General features: G+C 35.0%; 1 protein-coding gene across 1 annotated transcript; it reads right to left on the reverse strand.

Annotated features, from left to right (window-relative positions):
* Positions 1 to 15,954: 15,954 nt before the first annotated feature.
* On the reverse strand, positions 15,955 to 22,733 carry LOC18446127 (large ribosomal subunit protein eL8y). Its single transcript, XM_011629502.3, has 7 exons — positions 22,676 to 22,733; positions 20,432 to 20,479; positions 20,068 to 20,269; positions 19,664 to 19,833; positions 17,602 to 17,730; positions 17,247 to 17,339; positions 15,955 to 16,421 (listed from the first exon to the last, which is right to left on the reverse strand). Exons 1-7 carry the CDS (start codon positions 22,676 to 22,678, stop codon positions 16,290 to 16,292), a joined length of 777 nt encoding a protein of 258 aa, XP_011627804.1. The 5' UTR covers positions 22,679 to 22,733; the 3' UTR covers positions 15,955 to 16,289.
* Positions 22,734 to 25,370: the final 2,637 nt, after the last annotated feature.

Below are 25,370 nucleotides of genomic sequence, written 5' to 3' on the forward strand. Positions count from 1 at the left end.
CAAAGAGATATTTATTCACTGCAACTTCCTTCTACCTCTTCGATGGGGAATAATGTGAAGGTATTAACTTGAAACATTAATATATTATATATTTTATTTGCGCTTTTAATACTATTAAGTAGCATGTAGCTTACTGCGGAGAGTGTGGGTTCCATTCTCCTTGGGACGAAAGGGGGTTCTTTTCTCAACTATTTTTCTTGTCAATTTTATTTTTTTGAGGTCAAATTTTTTTCTTATAAATATTTTTCTTGTCAGTTTTATTTTTTTGAGGTCAAATTTTTTTCTAATAAAAAAAATGACAGGTTTTTTTATCAATTTCTTTTTTTGTCAAATTTTTTTATTATCAAAAAAATGAAAGGTTTTTTTATCAATTTCGCATTTTTGTCAAATTTTTTTCTTATCAATAAAATAAAAATTTTCTTATAAAAAAAAAATGAAAAGTTCTTATCAATTATTTTTCTTGTCAAATTCCTTTTTTTTTGTCAAAAAAATAAAAATTTTTTGTCAAAAAGATAAAAAGCAATAAAAAGTTATTGTCAAAAAAAAAAAAAAGTTCTTATAAAAAAATAATATACAACAAGTATTTTTGTCATAAGAAAAAAATGAAAGGTTTTTTTATCAATTTTGCTTTTTATCAAAAATTTTTCTTATAAAAAAAATGAAAGGTTTTTTTTATCAATTTTGCTTTTTGTCAAATTTTTTTCTTATCAATAAAATAAAAATTTTCTTATTTAAAAAAAATGAAAGGTTCTTATCAATTATTTTCTTGTCAAATTTTTTTTTTTTTGTCAAAAAAATAAAAGGTTTTTGTCAAAAAAATAAAAAGTAATAAAAAGTTAATGTCAAAAAAAAAAAGTTCTTATAAAAAAAACAAGTATTTTTTGTCAAAAAAAAGGTTCTTGCTAAAAACAAAAAAAAAATGTAATATGACAAACATTTCTTGTAAAAAAATAAAAGGTTTTTGTCAAAAAAACTAATATGTTCTTATAAAAAAATCATTCTTTATTGTAGTCCATGTATGATTATATACTTCATCCATGATAGTTCTATGATTTTTATTTTGTGTGATGTAATTTAATGGTTAAAATAAGTTCATATAGAGAAAAAATATCTCAATATTCACATATTGATGAAAAAAATAAAAATTAATAATATAGTACTTCGATTTCTTATTGGATTCCTAAAAAAAATATTTATAATAAATTTTAATAATTTTTTTATATTTTTTTTACAGCTTAATCCGACTGATTCGGCCGATTCCCAATCCGAATCTCCGATCCACCGATCTGGATGGGTTGTTAGGATGTCCGATCAGGGCCACTGATCCGTTTTTTAAACCACTGGTTATAAGTAATCGTGACCTCCTTATACAATAGGTAAAAGGTGTGGTTTGTATAGAGCCTAGGCTCTAAACAATCAAATTAGAGCCTACCTTAAAATAGTGTTGAGAAATGTGGTTTTAATCCTTGAAATTTTTGTGATAGCCTTAAAATGTATTTTTATTTTTATTTACAAAGTTTAAACCTTCAAAAATAGTATAGATCGACAAATCTATAAAAACTTAAAAATCTTGAAAATTGACGGTCCAAAAATACATGACAAAATACACTATTTTCAAAACTTGAAATCCATTTTTTCTCGTGTCCATGCATCTCGATGTCGAGATGATCAATTTGAGGATATTTGGGCATACAAAACAACCTCTTCTAGTGAAACTTTTGAGATAGGCTCTTATTTGATTGTTTAGAGTCTCGGCTCTGTATAAACTTTTCACATAGGTAAATGGTTTCATTGCATACAATCCCATTTAATATTTAGACAGTATACAGAACAAACTCTGAAAACGATTGAATGGAATTGTTAAGTGATGCTGCTTGGAGTTCGTTCCATTTTGTCTCTATTTTTTTGTTTTAATAAGAGAGTGACCACTACTGTTACATGATAGTGATGGAGCATATGCAAAGAAAAGGTTCCCATTATTAAGAATTAGAGAGGGAGGGAGGGACCAGACAAAGATCCTCTCATCACATTATTTATTAGTGGGGGCAACAGCAACTTGAGGATGTTATTAAAAGAAGGCAGTTATTGTGTTCATCTTTTCCCTTGTACACATGCATCTTTCAGACTGTACAAAAGACGACTCAATGGCAACTGTGCCAACTTGCAAAAACATCACTCTCTCTCTGCCAAAACATCGCAGTCCCCTGGCTCTTTGTCTCTCCCATACGGCAAATCATCCTGATCCTCTTCAACTCTATCTGAAACCCTCAACTTAAACGATTGTAAAAGGAGACTTGTTGCCCTCTTAAAGTGTCGTTACAGATTGTTATCTCAGCACTTAGAGAAGCAGTACTTTACTTAAAATAGTTAAATGTAAACCAGAAAAACTTGGCCTAGCCAACCGAGTCAACTTGGACACGCCCGAGTAGCTTGGACTCGTCATGTTGGCAAGTTCGAGTTTCCTCAAGTTGGGTTGTCTAACTTGGACATCTTAAAAAATTAAAAAATTTAAAAAAAAATTAAAAAATTTGAAAAAATAAGAAATGTTTTTGTAATTTTTTTTTTTTTTTCGTATGTTCTATCATTTTGACAAAGATTAAAAAGTGTTGGGTATTAGAAAGTATTGGGGCCATGAATACTTATTTTTATATTTTTTATATTTTTGGATTATTTCTAAAAAATCCCTTTACAAATTGACTTTTCAAAACCTATTTTTTACTACTTTTTCAACCTCATTAAAATGTTCTTTGTTTTACTTTAAACATATTTTTCCTTTTTTTCTTCTTTTTTGTATTGTTTTATTTTTTTTAGCACGTTTTTATCTTGGCCGTTCTCGGCCCGTCCAGGCCGAGTAATTCAAACTCAGCCCACCACTTAACTTGACTCAACCCAAGTTACTCAGCTCAGGCATGGGCCAAGTCCCATCCCCGAATCGTGGTTTTGCATATTGCTATAAACCAAGCTCAACGAACACTCATAGTACACAATTAAACCGTTTCTTTGTGTACTAAGTACTTAGTTTATGTCCTAGTGTATGGCTTAAAAATTGAACAAGTGCTTTAATCATGCACTAAACCATACAATGTCTGTTAGAGAAAATTGTGTTTCTAAATATTTACAAAATAAGGGCTCAAATTTTGATTTATTTATTTTCTTTTTTTCCCCACTCAAAAAGTATTTTAAAATAAGCTAGTGCTTTGTGTAGAGCAAAAGAAAGACCCATGTGAAGAGAGGGACAAGTGGCCATTGAGAAGCAACACTTGTCATTTCTCTCTCTACATGTGTCTCTCTCTATTTTTCCTTTTGTAGTTATATTTATGGAAAGGATTTTGGGAGGCTGGGGCATCATGCATGAGCTCTCATTCTCTTCCTAAAATCTCTATCTCTCTCTTATGCTTCTTGGTGAGCTGGGTGCAGGTACGTGTCTCTCATTTCTGTGAGAGCCCTCCAGAATCACAGGATCAACCCAAGCACCGTGTTGCATCTCGAAGGAGCTCTCTCTCTATATATATTATTGCTAATAATTATTTCCAGGAAAGTTGTGTTTCATCTTGGGTTATATCTTGCTAGAAAACTCATTTTCAGCCACTTTCTCTCTCTAAAAAGCTATCAAATTGTGCTTGCAAATTTATAGGTTTTGGTGGGTTTGTTCCAACCTTCTTCGTTATCTTATGCATCTAGAAATACTACAAGAAGGTTGGGAAGTATTATAAGAGCAAAAAAAATAGTTATTGGGTATTTTCTTAGATCGCTTGAATGATTTTTAATGGGTGTATTGCTTGCTGGAAATTTCTTTTGGATTGCTTAGAAGAGTTTATCAATAGCTGCATTTGATTTTTTGGTTGAAGATTCTTTAGTGGATTACAAGCTTAGGGATATTTGTACGTCCTTTTGAGTTCCAAAGAATTTACAGCAACTTGTTGTGGGCATTTTGATAAGAATATCATGCCATATATTTGTTGATATTTCTGATTGAGTTCAAAGCTCATCTTGCATGTTGAATTGCTCTATTTACTTATGAAAATCATAAATATCCAATGTATTTGGGCTAACAATTGGTATCAGAGCTTAGAGGTTTTCAATTTGTATCGAAAATGGCTAATCCTGGATCTGTATTGACTGATTTAGTGAAGATTGATAAGCTTGATGACGATAATTTCTCACTTTAGAAAAGTAAAGTATCTTATTCGCTGCATAATATGGGTTTGTTGTATGTAATTGAAGAAAAAATATAACTGAACCTGATGATGACTCTACAATTAGAGAGAGACAAAAATAGTTGAAATGGAAAAATGATAATTTTACATGTAAAGATGCCATTTTGAATTGCCTTAGTGATAGATTGCATAAGGTCTTTGAACCCTACGCTAATGCTAAAGACTTATGGGAGGCTATTGAGAAAAGGCACATTGAGGACAATAATATGGCAAAACATGAACTTTATGAAAGATATAACCAACATAAAATGAGAGAAAACCAATCGGCGCTGGAATATTTTGATGACATGAATGTTATGACTAACCAACTTGCTGGTTATGGAGAACCCATATCCGAGCGCCATCAAATCATGAAGATAATTGAAAATCTCCCTTTTTCATGGAAAGGCATTAAGAAAAACTTATGCCACAATGGTAGCATCCACACCCTTGATGATTTAAGAGGATGGAAGAGAGTGATAGGGCTAAAGAGAAAAATGAAAGAGCCCATCAGCCCGTATATTTGGCTTCTAAAACAAATTATGCTAGACCCAATCTTAAGAAGAGAAAGGAAAATAAAGAAAACAATGAGGGAACAAAAAAAAAAGACAATAAAAAGGAAAAATTCTTTAAAAGGTCAAGAAGATGTTTTAATTGTAACAAACTTGGTCATATTGCTAAATTTTGTAAGGCCCCACCAAAGAAGATGGAGAGAGGAGAAGCCAATTACCCAAAGGATGTTGCATTCATAATAGAAGAGTCTCTCACGGTTACCCCATCCGATGGATGATGGATTGACTCGGGTGCAACAAGGCATATCACTACAAGCAAGGAGCACGTGGTGGACTTCAAAGAGAAGAAAGTTGGTGATTGGAAGCTCTATATGGGAAACTCCTCTTGGGTCCACATTCTTGGCGAGGCGCCTATGAAGCTTCCTCTTCCTAGTGAGGGTACACTTACCTTTATTGATGTCCTCTATGCCCTTTATATGAGGCGTAATCTCATTTTTTTGTCTAAGGTAGATAAAAATGGGGTCCAAGTGAATGTAAAAGGGGGGAATATAACCTTTCTTAATGATGGTGTAAAAGTGGCCAAGGCTTCTCTTTGTGGCAGTTTGTATAAACTTGAAATTAATGAAATGAAATCATCTTCCTCTTATATTGTTGATTCTTCTTTCTAAGAAAGCTTCATTGTATGGCATAGAAGATTAGGACATATTGGCTATGAAAAATTGTCTAGAATGATGAAAGAAAAATTAATTCCTTATGAGGAAAATGATACATTTAAATGTGAGAACTGTTTAAAAGGAAAGATGCATAGAAAACCATTCCCAAAGGGATTAAGGGCTGAAAGTGTTCTACATATAGTCCATACTGATATTTGAGGAAAATTAAATGCTAAATCCTTTGAAGGACATGAATATTTTATCACTTTCATTGATTATTATTCACGATATACATATACATATTTGATTTCTCATAAAAGTGAAGCTTTAGAAAAATTTAAAGAGTATAAGATGGAAGTAGAAAATCAACTAGATAAATAGATTAAAATTTTAAGAAGTGATAGAGGAGGAGAATTTATTTCACTTGAATTTGAAAATTTCTGTAATGAACATGGGATCATCAGACAATGCACTTTTGTTGGGTACTCTAGTCATTCTAAGGGTATAGATTTTATGATCATGCGACTAAAACTATCATAGAAAGTAGAGATGCTCATTTCTTTGAGAATGAAGTAATTCCAAAGGGAAAACAACCTAAAATTACAGAGGAAAAAGAAGAAGAAATGTGACAGCCTAGTGATTCCTATGAGAACCCTGGTAGTATTAATCGTATTCTAATTATGGTTGAGCCTAAAAAAGTACTAGGGAAACTAAAAGACCTAGTTACTTGGATGGCTACTATGGGTATAATGTAGAACTTGATAATGAATCCATAAGCTCATCAGAGGCATCCAATTGGATGGAAGCAATGCAAGATGAATATAACTCACTAATGAAGAATGAGACATGGACCTTAGTGGACCTACCAGAAGGCTGTAAAGTCATTAGTTGGAACTAAAAAACTGAATCTAGATAGAACAATTGATAGGTATAAAGCTAGACTTGTTGTTAGGGATTTTACCCAAGTAGAAGGGGTAGATTATAAATAAACTTTCTCCCATGTTGCTAGAAAGTCATCTAATAGAATTGTACTAGCAATATCAAACAATTATAACTATGACATATATCAAATGAATGTAAAGACAACATTCCTCAATAATGAATTAGAGGAAGAGATATTTATGAGGCAACCCGAGGGTTTCGAGTCTAAAGAACAATAATGCAAAGTGCAAGTTATTATGGACTTAAACAGTCATCAAGACAATGGTATTTAAAGTTTTATGAGGCGTTGAACTATGACTTTGTTAATACTAGTGATGACTATTGTGTATACATCCGAAGTAGTGGGAGCAGTCATCTCATTTTAGTGCTATATATAGATGACATTATCATTACAGGCAGTGATCCTAAGGTTATTAAAGATACCAAGAGTGGTTATCTTTACAATTTGAGATGAAAGACTTAGCAGAACTAGACCAGATTCTTGGCATGCAAATTACAAGAGATAAGAAGAGAATATTACTCTACTTAAGTCAAGAATTATATACTGTAAAGATACTGAAAAAGTTTAGAATGGATGAATTTAAACCAATGGGAACCCCATATGAGAAAGGTTGTAAACTGTCCAAGGACATGTGTCCTAAGACTGATAAAGAAAAAGAAATTATGGAAAAGATCTCTTATGCACAAGCAGTAGGATCATTAAACTATTTGATGAACTGCACACGCCCTAACATAGCATATGCAGTGGGGGTTGCTAGCCGTTATATGAGTAACCCATGCATAGAGCATTAGAAACTTGTAAAGAGAATATTTAGATATCTAAAAAAGACAACCAATTATAGCATATACTATGGAATGGTAAAATTAAAATTGCAAGACTACAGTGATGCCAATTGGGCTGGCAGAGAGGATGAATTTAAATCTACATCTGGATGGCTTTTCACTTATGGAGGAGCATGTATATCATGGGGCAGCCATACACAAAAAAGTAGGTCACAATCAACAATGGAGACAGAGTATGTTGCTTTATATGAGGCGGCCAATGAAGCAATATATTTAAGAAAATTACTCAGTGAGATACCATCGGCTACATTTGAGAGCACTCCAATAGTTATTTATTGTGACAACCAAGCTGCTATATCCATTTCTAAATATCCTATGTACCACAATATTACAAAACACATTGATAGAAAGTATCATTCCGTGGGAGAGTTTGTGGGACAAAAGGATATATAGGTAATGTATCTCCACACAGATTTCATGATAGTTGACCTGTTGACTATAGGTATCAACATAAACACACATGAAAAGAGTGTAAGGGGTATGGGATTGAGATCCACAGGTTTCTTATGATACACCTATAATGAGCCTTTGTGGTGCAGCTATTGAGCATGTGGGATGTTATGTGATTACCCTTCGCCTGTATGGTATATCTGCCTTTGTGGCGATGACACATGTGTGGCATATCCGCCTTTGTGGCGATGACGCCTGTTTGGCATATCCGCCTTTGTGGCAATGATGCCTGTGTGGTATATCCGCCTTTGTGGCGATGACACATATGTGGCATATCTACCTTTGTGGCGATAACGCCTATGTGGCATATCCGCCTTTGTGGCGATGACACCTGTGTGGCATATCCGCCTTTGTGGCGATGATGCTTGTGTAGCATATCTGCCTTGTGGTGATGACGCCTGTGTGGCATGTGTAAGTGCCCTCCGAGGGTGATTAAGATATTCTTCCGACATTTAATGATTCGTATGTGGTGAAATCCCTCGAAGGGGTATGTGTTACAAACCACCTCTAGCGAGCAGTCTTTTGACTCTGTTTTCCACATTGCAAGACTAGATTGGACAATTATATTTGGCATGACTTATTGACCATGACATCCAGCTAGTAGTCTTTTGACTTCGTATTTCTGTACTGTGATGTCTAGTTTGGATATTTTGACAGTTAAACATAACCTCTGACGAGCAGCCTTTTGACTCTGTTATCCACATTGTGATGGCCAAACTGGACATTTGTATTTGGCATGACTCACTGAGCATGACTTCCAGTTGGCATGTCTTATAGACACCGTTTTCCACTTTACGACGGCTAGTTTAGATAGTTTGAGGATCCTTATGGGATCATGGCATGATTCGTTGTATTGATGGTTATTCACATTTTTTACGTGGCAATGATTCTTTTAGTGATGTATGTATCACGGTGTGATTGTCCGATGCTTTTAGGAAGACACTAACGAGAGAGAGAAAGGCCACTAATCTACATGCATGTAGGTGAAGTTCATGATATAGTTGATGATCATGCAATACGTCACAACAATTGATGAGCGTGGTAATGTGTGTGGTTGATGCCATTGAGTGAATGGATCATATGTGTAGATGGATTTGTTGTTTGAGGATCTACAGCTCAAGCAACTTCTATATAGCTACAAAAAGTTTGTATGATGGTTTTATAAATATTTGAAGCAAGTGGGGGAATGTTAAAGAAAATTGTGTTTTTAAATATTTATAAAATAAGGGCCCAAATTTTGATTTATTTATTTTCTTTTCTTCCCCACTCAAAAAGTATTTTAAAATTAGCTAGTGCTTTGTGCAGAGAAAAAGAAAGACCCATGTAAAGAGAGGGATAAGTGGCCGTTGAAAGGCAACATTTGTCATTTCTCTCTCTACATGTATCTCTCTCTATTTTCCCTTTTGTAGCTATATTTATGGAAAGGGTTTTGGGAGGCTGGGGCATCATGCACGAGCTCTCCTTCTGTCCTTAAAATCTCTCTCTCTCTTATGCTTCCTGGTGAGCTGGGAACAGGGACGTGTCTCTCATCTCTGTAAGAGCCCTCCAGAATCACAGGATCAACCCAAGCACCGTGTTGCATCTCGAAGAAGCTCTCTCTATATATATATTATTGCCAATAACTGTTTGCAGGAAAGTTGTGCTTCATCTTGAGTTATATCTTACTGAAAAACCAATTTCCAGCCACTCTCTCTCTAAAAGGCTATCAAATTGTGCCTACAAATTCATAGGTTTTGGTGAGTTTGTTCCAACTTTATTCTTTATCTTATGCATCTAGAAATACTACAAGAAGGTTGGGAAGTATTATATGAGCAAAGAAAATAGTTATTGGGTATTTTCTTATATCGCTTGAATGATTTTTAATGGGTACATGCTTGCTGGAAATTTCTTTTGGATTGCTTAGAACGGTTTATCTATAGCTGCAATTAATTTTTCGTTGAAGATTCTTTAGTGGATTACAAGCTTAGGAATATTTGTACATCCTCTTGAGTTCCAAAGAATTTACAGCAACTTGTTGTGGGTATTTTGATAAGAATAGCATACCATATGTTTGTTGATATTTCTGATTGAGTTCAAAGCCGATCTTGCATGTTGATATAGCTCTATCCACTTTTGAAAATCATAAAGATCCACTGTATTTGGGCTAACAATTGGTACTTAGGGGTTTTCAATTTGTATAAAAAATGGCTAATCCTAGAGCTGTATTGACTGATTTAGTGAAGATTGATAAGCTTGATGGCTAAGATAAAGAAGAAAGTTCCAACTTTCTTCTTTATCTTATGAAAATCATAAAGATCCACTGTATTTGGGCTAACAATGTCATCATCTGTAAAGTTCCATAGAATTGCATACGAATCACTAGAATGTGAGCAAGATTGGATTTATGGCTTGGGTGAAATGAGGGCACATTAAGCAAACCACAAGAAAACAAATAAGAATTAGTGTGTTAAGAGGAGATGCGCAGCTCAAGACAGAGACATAGCCATCAGTGAACAACTATAACTATCAAAGCACAAAAGGTGGTCGGAGACATGTTTTGATGGTTTTTTCTCAAGATAATATTTACTCCTTATTTATGACGGATTTATTTATACAATAAAAATATCTTATATATTTAATCTCGGAAATAATATGTACAAATAGTAAAATTTAAGAGCTTGAGAGAATCACCACAAATTTTAGAAGGCAAACAAAAATTCGAGAGAGTGAGAAAGGGAGAGAGATTTCGCATGTATGTTTGATATATTATTTGAATGAGATGCTCCCAGCCCTTATTCAGGGTGCCCATATGCACATCCAAACATAGAGAAGCAACCCTAGCACACCTAACATGCCCACATCGAGGCTTCTTTTTTTTTTTTTGAGAATCAGTAAAGAATTTTATTGCAACAACAGTAACCAAAACATCATACAAGAGTCATCAACAAATCATACAACTAAACATTACAGCGTGAGATGAGAAAGTAAACAAAAAATCTAAAGTATTACAACATTTAAATCTTCAGCAGCAACTCCAGCTTTAGTTAACCGATCAGCCTCCATTTTAGATTCTCTATATACATGCACCATAGTTACTGTCATACTACAACGCTCCTTGTCCACCTCCCTAATCAGTTCATGTAGTGTCCAAGGGAACTCCGCCTCTTTTTTAATCTACCTAATAACATTCAATGAGTCACCTTCTAACACCACAGGTTTGACCAATTTAACACCTTGAAACAAGGATCTCACTATTTTGGGGGTTAATTGTTGGATGTTTCTTGTTGATGGTTGTCATTATCTGTGACTTTTTAGCCTCTTTCAATTAGTGTTTAGCTAATATTTTTTGCCCAAATTCTTTTGCAATAAGGATGGTTTTTTTAATTATATTTCAGCCCTTATCAATAGAGAGAATATGCCATGGTGTGGAATGGGGGATCTTAATCAAACTAGATGGCTACATGAATTTTTAACAGCAGCTAGGCCAAATTCAGCAATGATAATGTTTGACAATTTCATTACATGTAATGTTTTGATGGATCTAAATATTATTGCCACGCAATTCACTTGGAGTAACAATTCTGCCACCCAATTGCAAATGTCCAAAATTGATCAAATCTTAATCTCAGAAGAGTGGGAAGCCAAATTACTTGCTCAAAACCATACCTCATAATACCTTGGACCATATTCCGCTTTTGTTCAATACCGAAGGGGAATCCTATGGCCCTTTCCCTTTCCGGTTTGACCTCATGTCGCTAAGAGAACAATCGTTAATGAAGCTTGTAACAAATACATAGAATAATGTACCTTTCAAGGCTTCGCCTAGACACATCTCAACCTGCAAACGAAAACTTCTCAAACAACAACTCAGACGTTGGGAAACTGCACTTTCGGCACATTCGCTCACACGATTGCTACTACCACCAATAGCATGGAATAACTTAACGCCCTAGAATAAATCTCTGGTGGTTTGGCCCCTATTCAAGTTCAAACCCGAGAGGACCTCAAAGACCAATTGGATGACTTGTTAAGAAAGGAAGAAATTTTTTGGTTTCAGTGCTCCCGCTTCAAATGGGTCAAGGAAGGGGATATCAATACGAAATACTTTCATGCCATTGCAAATTCCTGACGAAGACAATATAATTTGAACGGCTTAAGAGGGAGTAGACTATGAGGACAATAACAATAGGGCCATGGAAGAGACAATTGTATACCATTTCCAAAGATCTTTTGCATCAGAACCTCGTCTTCCCTTTTAGCTTGAAGATCTCCCATTCAAGACAATTCCAGAAGTCCATGCCAGAGCCCTAGAGCAAGCCTTTTCAATGGAAGAAGTAAAGGAAGCGACCTTCACTTTGCCCAGAGACAAATCCCCTAGCTGGATAGTTTCCCTTTCTCCTTTTTTCAATAATTTTTGGATTTGGTGAAACCAAACCTAATGCGATGGATCAACCAATTTGAGTTTGATGGATTCATAAGCAATGCCATGAATTTCACATTCATCACCCTTATTCCCAAAAAGGTAAATCTGGAATCACTTCAAGACATTCAACCCATCAGCTTCCTATCAGCAATATACAAGATTCTGGCTAAAGTTTTGACAAATTAGCTGAGGAAAGTTTCACATTTGATTGCAGAGGGCTCCATGCTGCATTCATAATAGATAAACAAATAATTGATGGAGTGTTAATCGTGCAAGAAGTGATCCATACCATAGCATAGACGGGGCTAAAAGGGGTCATATTGAAACTGGATATCTAGAAGGTGTATGATCGAGTTGAATTGGATTACCTAGATGAGATTATGCAGCTTATAGGCTTCGGTGATTTGGAGAAGGTGGATAAGAGGTTGTCTAGCATCCATCCATCTCTCAATTATTGTGATTGGTAAATCCTGTGGTTACTTCAAGTCTTCCTGGGGCATTAGGTAGGGCGATAAAGTATCGCCCTTCCTATTCACTTTGGTGGCGGAGTCCTTTAGCAAGATGATGGAAGGGGTAGTGAGGAGTGAAATGATTAGTGGATTGCAAGCATGGCATGATGGACAATCATTAGCCCATCTTCAATATGTAAACAACACTCTTCTACTGTTGAAGCTGACATATGTAAACATTCGCAATGCATGGTTGTTTCTGAAATGTTATGAGCAGGCGTTCAGGGCTAGAATAAATATGAGCAAAACTAGGGGAATTAGTTGCAAGGATCGAGAGGTAAATGGGTGGGCTGCATGGTGCCACTAACGCCTTCCCTACTCAGTATTTGGGCCTGCCACTCGCCATCACCAAGTTGTCACATTCGCATTGGACCCACCCATTCCAAGATTTCAGCACAAATTGGATGGGTGGAAATCCAGATATCTCTCTTTAGGGGGTTGCATTACCCTCATTAAAGCCACCTTAGCAAACCTGCCTATTTATTACCTTTCGCTTTTCAGAGCACCAACATGAGTAATTAAGAAGCTAAAATCTTTAATGAGAAATTTCTTATGGAGTGGTAGTCAACATAAGAAGAAGTTTCACCTCCTCAAATGGACCTGTGTATGCCTACAGAAAAAAGGAGGTTGTTGGGCATCAGGAAATTAGCAGCAGTTAATGAAGCACTCTTGACAAAGTTGTGGTAGAGGTTGTCTAGACAACAAGGCCAGCTCTGGGAATCAGTGATTTTCGGGACCGACGGTTTCATTACCAGACAAAGGCCAAAAAAGTCTTCAGTTTCTTGGGTGTGGAGAGGCATTTTCTTGATCAAAATCCTCTTCTTGGCTTAAACCATAATTGTGGTTGGTGATGGAGCCAAAACGAGGTTCTGGTGCAGCAAATGGCTCAGCCAATATTCCCTCAAGATCACATACCCAGATCTATACAAGAGCTCTAATAAGAAGATCGCTAAAGTGTAAGAAATTGTCTCAGCTGGGGAACTGGAACTCTGATATTACGCTTGACATGAAAAGAGTTGAAAATGGAGTGGAACAACAGTTCCTAGCCCTACTTTCCTTGATATGTGAATTTTCTATTGCCCAAAGAGGCCAGACAAATTGGTGTGGACCCTGGAACCCAATGGCATTTTCACAATCAACTCTCTCTATGATACTATATTCTGTGAACGCTATATTGAAGAAAATAACAAGGTATACCAATTGTGGAACTGTTAAGTCCCACACATAGTGAGAGCTTTTTTGTGGCTTCTTGGACATCGAAGACCCCTTTCCACTTATCATATCTTCATTTGTTGTCCTTTTGTGTCGGCATTGTGGGGATGGGTACATAATCTATCTGGGAGGACATGGATCAAGCATAATCGCATAGATCAGATGCTTCAGCATATATGGTCTCCTAACTTTACAGCTTCTGGCTTGATTATTTAGAGAATCTTGTTAGCGGTTGTGCTATGGAACATTTGGAATGAATGAAATCTCATAACTTTGGAAAAAAAGAGGGCAAAAGAAAAGATATTTTCTAGTTGTCCCGGTCCATTTGAGTCTTAGTGACAACATTGGCACAAGCTCTATCTTCCTTTTGACCCATCCCAAGAGAAAACCTCTTCACCCATTTTAAGGCGATCATATGCTTCAAGCAAAAAGGCCTTACTCGATCAAATCAAACCAGTGAAGGCGCCACCAGTAGGTTGGGTCAAGCTGAGTTTTGACAGCAGTGTCAAAATCCATGAACAAATTAGCTAGTTTTGATGGACTTCTGCGAGACTCAGATGGAGCAACCTGTGGCACTACCAAGGTCGCATGCATTTATGTGGTAGTAATGAGGCTGAGCATTGGGCTTTGAAGGTAGGAGTGTCGATGATACATTCTGGTAATTCACACCTTATCATTGAAGGGGACGCTACCAATATTATTGTTTGGTGCAAAGACTCAGAGAATGTGCCTTGGGCTTGGACTACTATCATGGACGAGATTGTTCTCGCTCTACAGGGGAGAGGAGTCTTCAACCTTATCTCAATGAATTATACTTACCATTCAAACATAAATAAAATTTACTAAACAATGAACATTTTAGTGGTAAGGATTACTTAAAAGATAGCACTTAGATGCGCTAATAGCCACAAGGGAAAATTATGGATACCCTCTGAAATATAATTTATATACCTCCAACCCCTTAATAGTTTCATATCTCACACAATTATTGGTTTTTCTTTGCTTTTACCCCCTAATCAAAAAGTTAATATGTCAAGAGATTGTATACAATGAAATCATTTACCTTTGATACAGGCTGATCACAATTCTTTATAACCATTTCATGTAAAATTGGATAACTTAAATATGTCACAAAGTTCGAAAAAAGTTCTTTTGGAGTTTGAGCTTTGATCAACGGAATAATTACAACAACCCAATTTCACATCCAATAGTCAAGATTAATGTAACCACCTTGTATAAAAAGTAAATGGTTTCATTTTCTACTTTCCCATATGTTAAATACTAAACTACCTTTGCAACCCTCCATTACTTGTTAAAACCATGGTTAGCAAGTCTCTTATTAAAACACGATTTTTTCAAAAAAAAATCTGATTTTTTGAAATACATTTAGAACTCCAATTTTTTCAAAAGATCTTAAAAAAATCACGACTTTTTAATGGAGCTGATTTAAATCCGTATTTTATCTGTTTTTCAAAAAAGCTTTTCAAAAAAACTTCTTCCCTATAACTTTATTTCTTCACTAACTTAATATTATTGAATTTTGATTTAAAGATGAATGCATTAACAATGGGAGCAAATTAATATTCTTGATTTAACAACAAATTCCATCAAGAATTCCCCAATGAGAAAAAAGCGTACAAAAACTACAAGCAATATACTCCTAAAAAAACTAAAAAAGAATCATAAAAAACGAGGGTACGTGTACTAAAAAGGATAGTTTCATCATAAAAATTACACCTCTTTCATTTACGGGGGTAAAAAAAAAAAAAAAATTAGATTAAGAGTTTGATATGAAAAATATTGAGTAATTGAATGTCTACCAAGTATATTTCAAGGGCGTAACCATAATTTTCCCAAAATTAACTTTGAATACCTTTAGTATCAATCCTGAAATATTGAAGTCTAAGCAGTCAGTAGCATCAATATCAAGCAGTGCACCAAGCTGGTATGCTGGTTAGTCTTTAATGGGCACAGGGAGAACATGGTGTCTCTTAAAATTTCACACACCGGAACAGAAAGCATACAATACCATGCATATAAGTGGCAAATCTAGTGTCACCATGTGCATAGCCAATTCAATATCAAGTACATTGCCATTCATCTTATATATGAGGAGAGATTAACAATGTACATTCTGAATTATTTTCAAGCCATCAAACAACCGCATGTACATTCTGAATTATTTTCAAGGTATCAAACAACCCCATGTATCAAACATTGAAAGAATCACTGCAATTGTATAACCCTGCTAATCAGAATTTATTTTTTCAATAAATTAAATCAGTATCGCATTGCAAACATCCACAAAAACGAAAAAGAACGAGAGAGAGAGAGAAGGCATATCAAGTAGCAAAATATATTCCCACGGAAAACTGGCACGGATACAATCAAAGTTGAAGATACCTGATTCAGCTCATGCTCAAAAACACAAAAAACCTAATCTCGAAGATGCTGATGAAATGATGATGAGATTGAAATCAAGAAAATCTAAAACCAAGAAACAGGGTGACAAGAAAAGAGCAAACACTCTTCCTTGCTCTAAATTTACAGAAGCAAAATGCTCCCTTTCTTCAAGTCATTCTCTGAGCTGCTTCCTTGGCCAAGAGCCTCTCCCTAGCTTTGGTCTTGGCCAAGGATTTGGAGCCCATGATGCCCCCACCCCATCGCTTGCGGTATTCATCATACTTGTCGTTGAAATTGGCCTGCAAAACCAAAAAACACGGAAAATAGAATCCAACTACTGACGACATGTAACTGATTATAAATGCTGCTAATTTGTTTTCTTCCAATGACACCCTACCATAATGCAGACCCTCTCCCCCCCCTCCATTCTTCTTTCACAAACACACACGCACATGCACAAAACACACATGCAGATGCACATGCACATAACACATGCACATACACATATATGCACACACACAAAAGGAAAATATTCTATAAGGAACAACAATCTTATAAGCTAAAGGGATTTTCCACAACAAAATTTTGCAGTCCTTATTTAAAAAATTATCACTTAAAAAAAAGGGAATATGGAAGGCCTAGATCCGCTGTAAATCAAATGGACGGCCGCATTTCAACAAAAATGGCACTCATTCTGACTCCTTTTTGGGCAAATTCAAGTACAAAGATTTTTAAATCACTTCAGATGAGATATACACACGTGCAAAATTTAGGATCTACCAGATCCCCACTTTTCAAAGCAGATCATGCTGTAGAATAAGCCGATGGGCTTACATATTATTTTTTCATATATGTGTGTATATATTTTTTTTGGGGTAAATCAGAGGGGATATTTATGTGTGTATATTTGTATATATAGATTCAGTGTTTGCTTTTTAATAATTTTTCATTTTCTTTGTCATCATTGTATGACAATTTAATTATCATTTTCAAACTCCAGCTATGCTCGCAACGTCATTTGCCCTCTAATGTTTCACAGTTTCTTATTCCTTGAAAGTTTCATGCCCACAAATCAGTATCTGATCAGTACAAAAAGAAAAACAAACAAAACAAACAAACCATACCTTGATTGCCTCCACAATCTTGCTGAAATCCAACTTATCCTCATTCTTCACTGAGGTCAAACATAAGACTGCAGCTGTCTTCTTGTGCACAATCTATCAAAACAAGTAATGTCATCCAAGTGAGAACACCATTCTTCTCATTCCATTACAAAATAAACCACAGGTCACAGAAGAATGACACGAGAAAGATTGCACAACACCGTATAGTATATGGTACACAACAGGAGTATCCACCAGTCATTCGCAATAACTGACAGACATTAACACAAGTTCCCAATGGATGACAATTCGCCATGGTGCACCATATACCACATATCACTTGTAGAAGTTAAAAAGATATCAGTGAGAAACTCACAGTGCCCAAGCGAGCCTTCCCCTTTACGATGGCGTAAGGGATTTCCATTTTGCGGCACAAAGCTGGCAACCAAACAACAAGCTCGATGGGATCCACATCATGAGCAATAATCACAAGCTGAGCCTTGTTCTGTTTAAATACCACAAAATATAAGATGTTAGCTAGCAAACCAAACCAAATATCTAAAATCAACGACACATGGAAAGTAAGTCCAAGAATCTAACTAATCTATGATGAACATAACTAATTCAACTTGCTACACCCAGAATAGCACAAAAACTAAAATACTAATGCTGCATTTGGAAATGCTTTTGGAACCCATTCCGGGGAGCAGAGCATGGGATGCTGTTGGTGGTCAAAGCTAGTTGGTTCGGGACACCCAATCTCATTCGCATGGAAATGCACAACACCACTAATAAGTGGGAGTTTGCAATCTATTTGAAAGTAAGTCAATGATGAATCTAACTAGTACATAATGAAAGTAAACTAAATCCACTTGCTGCTTTCAAAATACTGCAAAACCTAAAATACTAATGCTGCATTTGGGAATGCTTTCGGAACCCATTATGGGGAGCAATGCGTAAGTCGTGCTGGTTGTGGAAGCTAGTTGATTCTGGGCAAGCAATCTCATTCGCATGGAAATGCAAAACACCACTTATAAGTGGCAGTTAGCATTCTATTTGAAATGGGGTTGAAACCACTTTTTCCTCTACTGCACAGTGCACATTGAGCACTGCCATTAATCACAAGCACATAAGCCATTACAATCCTGAATAAAAAAAGTTCCATAAACCAAAAGGAAGGTCTATATAAAAGAATTTATGAATAACCATGTGGCCTTAAAAACAATTATAAATGTAGAATAAAAGGTCTGTTATAGTTAATTTTATCACGGGTAGAGTATTTTTTCCACAATTAATCTAATCTGCATAATATTATTTTAGTTGTTTGGTAGGTACCTTATTCCCTATATGATGTTATTTGGTTGGCTGTTTGGTAAACTGATCCAAATCTCTGCATATTGAAAATTGGTCATGGTTGTAACCTTCAAAGCTCCATTCTCCACATCCCCAACCTTCCTCTCTCTAGTTTCTCTCACTTTAAATCTTCACTCCAAGATAAGATGAACAATTTTGATTTTCCCAAAAACAATTTTCAAAAAAACTCCATAATCTTAGGCTTCAAACTCCAAAAAAATTGGCTTTTTAGAGAAAAAATTATACCAATTGCATAAAATCTCCATACTAATGGTTTTCTTCTTAACTTGGGACCTCAGTAGAAATGGAATCCTGGGCCTGTTTTCTGAGGAGATTCCAACTGTAGGTTTGAAGGGGATCTGGTTTTTATAGGGAGATTCTGACTTTCGAGTTGGAAGAGCTTGTGTGTGTGTGTGTGTGAAAGAGAGAGAGAGCTTTTCCATCACTCCCTCCCGAACCAGAAAAGGACAAAGTTATATTAAGCAACGTAAAAAACACCATTATGACCAGATTGGATTCCAAAAGACTAAAACAGAAATAATTTTACAAGGGTCAGTGCCTAACAACAAATAAATCTTTATAGTGAGTGTTTTTATTATAACAGTGGATAGTTAGTGATGGCAGATGCATCCAAACAAAACATACTATACAACACATGCATAAATATTCACAGAAGACCGCAAGCATAGCACAGCAGTCAGAAGCAAACCACAGGCTTGGAGTGCCTCAGAAGTCGATACATGAAAATTCACATAAAAAAAAGGCTACCATTGGATCTTAAGTATCGCATAGCCAAATGCAGCAACCAACCTAGATAAACCAAGCAAAACTGCTTTACTAGAAACTACAAAAGTTACAGAAATAATTGTCTATACAAATATTAATTTGTCATTCTAAATATGTTGGTAATGGTATAAAATTAATTGTCTTTGTGGATAATAAACCTTTATTAAAAAGTAAGTTGAAATATAGAGAGCAGTCATAAAAAAAGCTGACCAAAGATAGCAAAGTCAAAAACCAAAAGGGGGAAGAGAGAGAGAGAGAGAGAGAGAGAGAGAACAAGTATGAAAAATCATTAGTTTCACCTGCTCAATAAGGTATGTAACATGATTGAGACCATACTTGACGACAATGGGCTTCTTTGATTCAACAGTCTTCCCTTCTGCCTCTGCCTGAGCCCTTTTCAAAAGCCTTTCCTTTTTCTCTGCCTTATCTTCAGGTCGGTACTTAAGAAGCATCTTGAAAAGATTTGTTGCTGCAGGAGAAAAGGAAGTCAATTTAAGGGACACAAACCAATCGTCTGGGCCTATTCAAATGTACAAAACAAAAAAGCTTTTATATGCCAAATAAGGAAAATTTGAGACCCTTTCAATGGAAGCTATGGAATACAGGCAACACGGGGGTGCCAACAAAAGATCAGCATAAATTTCAGTAAGATTGAATAATCAATACCTAAAGAAACCATTCAGTGTTATATGAGAAATGTTACCAAGGTTCTTGTCCAATGTTTTGGTGAACTGATTCAGAGCAGGAGGAACCTTCAAACGCTGCTTAAGGATCCTCCTCTGCCTTTGAATGCGTATGACCTTTGGCCATTTCACAAATCTATGCAAATCCCTTTTTGGAGGTAAAGCTCCCCCAATCCCAAATTGCTTAGGACGCTTTTCGAATAAGGGATTCACAACCTTCTCCTGTTAAAGTGAACATAAAATCCTAAATTATAACTTCCTCGTGCTAGAAATACATGTTTTGAAATTTAATGGAGAATAAAACTGAGAGGAAAATGCTCAAATGAGAAGAAGCATAAGCCATTATTTGACCAACTAGAGCCAAAATGGAGATTTACTACTTACAGCCTTCTTCTTGGCTCGTGCAGGTGCCTTTCCACCTCTTTTAGGGGCCTGAAAGATAAACAGAGGAGAATGAGCAAGAAACGCACCTTGTTCAGGCAACAGTAACGACAACTCGTGCACATACATAAGTTTCAAAATTACATATATTTTACAACTATGTAAGTTCACAATGAATGTGTAACTAAAAGGAACTCCACAGTGTGAACCGAATAATTAACAGCTAGCACACTATCTGCCATTATTTGAAATCATGATATAACAAATGGCACTCCAAATTAACAAATTGCCCAAAGCCAAGAGCATTAATAATGCAGATGATACAGAAGCCAATGTTTCAAAATCTCTCTAAATGTTTTTAATTGATAGCATGTATTGCTATAAGATTAGAAGAAAATTGGACAAAATTATTACAAACAGTATTGGATCGCATGCACTTTTATGTCAGTATATAGGTCTCACTCCAAGAAAATGTACATCTTGGTCAATCTATGACCATACAAGAAGGAAACCCACCCTAAACAAACAATCTCACTTATGCCTAGTTCATCACCCAGAACCCAAGGTCAAGGGAACAACACAACCAGCCCACCAAATGGCAATCAGTACAACCCCTTAGACGATCAAGGGTCATAGAAAGAAAGAATTAGAAACAATGACAACCTAAAGTTGACAAAAATTACAGAGATAACAAGAATATAATGTGTGACCAAGGGAAACAAAAGGAATTCACTCAGGAATAAGTCATGTTAAAATTGGGAAAGCTGCACAAATACGTGAGGGAACATAGAATAAATCGATGGATACTTAGGGGAAATCAGAGAAAAAATTCTAATGGACTTCTAAAACACTACTCATAGTTAATCGATACTAGATCCAAATTGTAGGACGATGAGTAAACTACGAGCCCAGAAGACTAAACTTACACTGACCTTAGAAATGCTCATAACTCATTCGAATCAGGACAATGAAACACCTTAGACAGAGACAATAAATCTATAGCGATTACCATAAATAATAATTTGGGTCATCTAACATCAATCAATAATAGCTCATTCCTGGCAAAGGTTGCAAGTTGATTTTTTTTTTGTCAGCAACACTATGGAAAACACAATAATCCAATCAGAAGTTCCTCAGAAAAAAAGCCAAAGTTACAAACATTTTCTGATAAAATTGGTCCAGAACAGCATCAGCATATGCCCTTTTCAGATCAAACAAATATCAGGTACATGAAACAACTCTTATCATTACTGGAACTTGATATGAGATGTATACATCTCACCTTGCATGTTAATCTATCAATCAAAACGATAAATAAATGTGAGATGTTTCTATGATGAATGGAATTCATGAACATAATAATTTTGGTAAAAAATGAGATAAGCTATGGGGAATCAATAAGCTAGAGGAGCAAAATTATAATCCAAGGAAATTATAATTCAAGGAAAATGGATCCAGCAACTGTTGTGTTGTAAAATTGATATTTCTCGGTCAAAATGAAGCTAATAATTAAAAAATAAATTAAAGCTTCCAATATATAATGGTGTTTTCGTAATTAGCAGATCAATGAATGCGCATGATATACTTATCAAGCAAAACACATCAAACAAAGGCCAAGCAGTGAAACCAACAGAAGAAATCTATATCCCAGATAAAAAATGAATACTTATGATAATAAGCAACACAATGCCCACGTACCACGAGTGAAATCTCTCTCTATGCAAACTGGTTCTAGGTGAGTAAGACAAAATCGACATAACTACATGACCACTAAAATAAACAGCGCAAGAGGATATATTCTGGGGACAATTTGTTTAATATGCACATCGAAACTAACATCCGACTCTAATGCCAATGCATAGTATAATACAAGATTTTCTTGGGTAAAGTAATTTAGACTTTCCAGAGCAAATTACTGGTCCAACAGAAGATGGAAGAGAAACCAGTTCTAGGGTTTCTATGGCAAATATAAGCCATTTCTGCAGATACTTAGAGAAAAGGATAAAACGTAGGGCTTTGATGGAATTGGGGGAGCCTTGATTGAACTGCTGATGCGAAAGAACATTAAAAAAGGAAAAAAGAGGAAAGCCAAACTTGTTCTATGGGTTTTAGGACAAACAATAGAAACCACTTCAACGAGGAGAGAGACACCATTTCTCGGGTTTTAATGGAACCCTAGAATCCATTTCAACGGAGAGAGAAACCATTTTTAGCTTTTTAATGAAACTAGGGTTTCAGAGGACGTACCATTTGTTGATGCCAGAGACCACGGCGAGTAGAGTCCTCCGATACTGGCCCCTTCGTCAAATAAGGGGTTTTAATCTTTGCAACTTATAGGGGGGTTCAATAAGCGCTTGGACGGACCAGATATGAAGTTGGGAACAACCCATGGTGTACGATAAGATCCATGCCGTTGCTGAATGAGGCATATCTTTCCTAAGCTTTGTTAGATGGACTTTTCTATAGAAAAGCCTAGGAGTTTTAGATGATCCAATGTAGGGGCCGGATGAAAACTAGTTTTTTTATTTAAAAACTAATGTACTTTGGATAAAATTAAAGGAAAATGTTTATATAGAACCAAGGCTCAAAACATTCAAATTAGAGCCTACCTCAAAAATTTTGCTAGAAGAGGTTGTTTTGATGCCAAAATATCCTCAAATTGATCATCTAGACATGAGGAAAAAAATGGATTTCAAGTTTTGAAATAGTGCATCTTGTATCGCACTTTTGGACCATCAATTTTCAAGATTTTCAAGTTTTTATAGATCTACTCAATCTATACTATTTTTTAAGCTTTAAATTTCATACCGTAAGTAGACACTATTTTTTAAGCTTTAAATTTCATAAGTACGTATAAAAATATATTTTAAGACTATCACAAAGATTATTAGTATGGAAACCACATTTCTCAACACCATTTGAAGGTGGGCCCTAATTTGATTGCTTATTTAGAGCCTCAGCTCTATACAAACTGCACCCAAAATTAAAGTACATTTTATGTTATTGAAATATAGGATTTGATTGTAAAATATAGAATATATTGGACTATTTTTAAATATAAAAAATACAATAAGATTTATCTGTAAATTTCCTGTGACAAAAAAACTAAATTTTTGAATATTCGAGATTTCAAAATTATGTATAAAGGAACTAATGGCTTTTCAAATATCCAGATTTTTCAGATGTGTCTTTTTTATCACTGGTTACATGTATTTTGTAATTCATAGGTTTGAAATTCTTTACTGTGTGGCTAATAATCAAATTGTCTAGATCAATATTTGGAAACTCAACTTAGGCTTCGAACTCCGCCTTGGCTTGAGCTGAGTTGCTCGGGCTAGTCCAAGTGCTTTCACTTAAGTAGTGTAAGGCCAGAGGCTCTAAAAAATTTTAAAAATATATATATTGAGATTAAATAAAAATGTGAAAATCAAATAAACAAAAAACAACACAAAAAATAAATAAACTGGAAAAAATTATAAAACATGGATTTACAATCACTTAAATTCTACAAACATTTTCTAAAAATCCAAAAGAGGAAAATATAAAAACAGGCACAAGGCCTGAAAATTTCATATATCATTATATAAAATATCCAAATTACATGTAAATATGTATGTATAGGTTCCACCATTTAATACAATTTTTCTATCATTTATTTATTTTAATAAACCCGAATTGTACTTGGGTACTCTACTCAGCAAGGGGCTAAATCCGAGTGACTTGGACAAGTTTGTGAACATTGCTACAACCAGTGTTTAATTTTCATCTTTAATTGGAATGCTCTAAAATCATTGTTGATGGGTGTGAAATAATAAGCCATGATTGTTTAAGGACCACCACTCATTGGTGATCATGGTGCAGCCATTATTGTATAACTTTTAATGGTTAGGATTACTTGAACCAAAGATAAATAGTCTCCTGGTATACAATCTCTATAACACATGCAACATAATCAGGGTTCAATTGTTTGTTATAGCACCAAGATGGCTATTTCGTTATCCCATGCTTAGGGGAGAGCGCACTTTCCATAAGCGGAGCTTGAATTTCAATTTAGCAAGAATTAGTGGAAATTGTAATTAAAATAAGTGTAAATTATGCAAATATCTCTTTTAATTCATTTTATTTAAATTTGACCTAAATATTTTTTGTTATAACATTCATAGCCGTTTGTGTATAATCTTTTTCAAATGACCTAAAGCCCACAATTCGGATTTCTTTCCACGCGCATTCTTGGAATTCCAAAATCCAAAAATTTCAAGATTTTCGGATTTTGAAAATCCAAAAATGGCCATGAAAACAATCTCCATGATTTCATAATTTTAAAATCTAAAAATCAATTAATTTTCGGATTATGAGAATCAAAAGGTTCTCTTGAAACAAGAATAATTTTTTCCATGAGCATTTCCAAATTTTCAAAATCCCAAAATAAATAAAAAAATCCAGATTTTGAAAGTCCAAAAATGCGTATGGTCCTATTTCTGGCCAAAAATTGCAAACAAATGGGGCAAATGAAATTTTGGATGAAGATCCAAAAATTGCAAATAATTTTCAAATGGCAATTATGGAACAAATAAGAAAAATACAATAGATTGGGTATAAATATAAAAATTTTAATTTTAGAGGGTATTTTTATAATAACAAAAATCATGGGGGACATGCGTGAACTTTTCTCTTAACAAAATTTAAAGGGAGGTTTGATAGTTTATATTTTTCAGTTCCCTGGATTTTTCTACTTTTTGTTTTTTCTTTTGGAGAGTTTTGTACTAATTTCGGAAAAAACCAAAAAGCTTTACGAAAGAGGCGGGAACTGAAAGAAAGTCCTATGTAATCTTTTGCCGAGGAAATACAAATTTTTTTGTTTTTTTAATAATAATCATCCCTTATAATTTTGACAACAATATCACTCACAGATGGTCTTATTACAAACAATAGAAATTCCAAA

The sequence above is a fragment of the Amborella trichopoda genome, chromosome 10 (genome assembly GCF_054954075.1).
Source record: "Amborella trichopoda isolate Santa Cruz 75 chromosome 10, AtrichopodaSantaCruz75HAP2 v2.0, whole genome shotgun sequence".
NCBI lineage: Eukaryota > Viridiplantae > Streptophyta > Magnoliopsida > Amborellales > Amborellaceae > Amborella > Amborella trichopoda.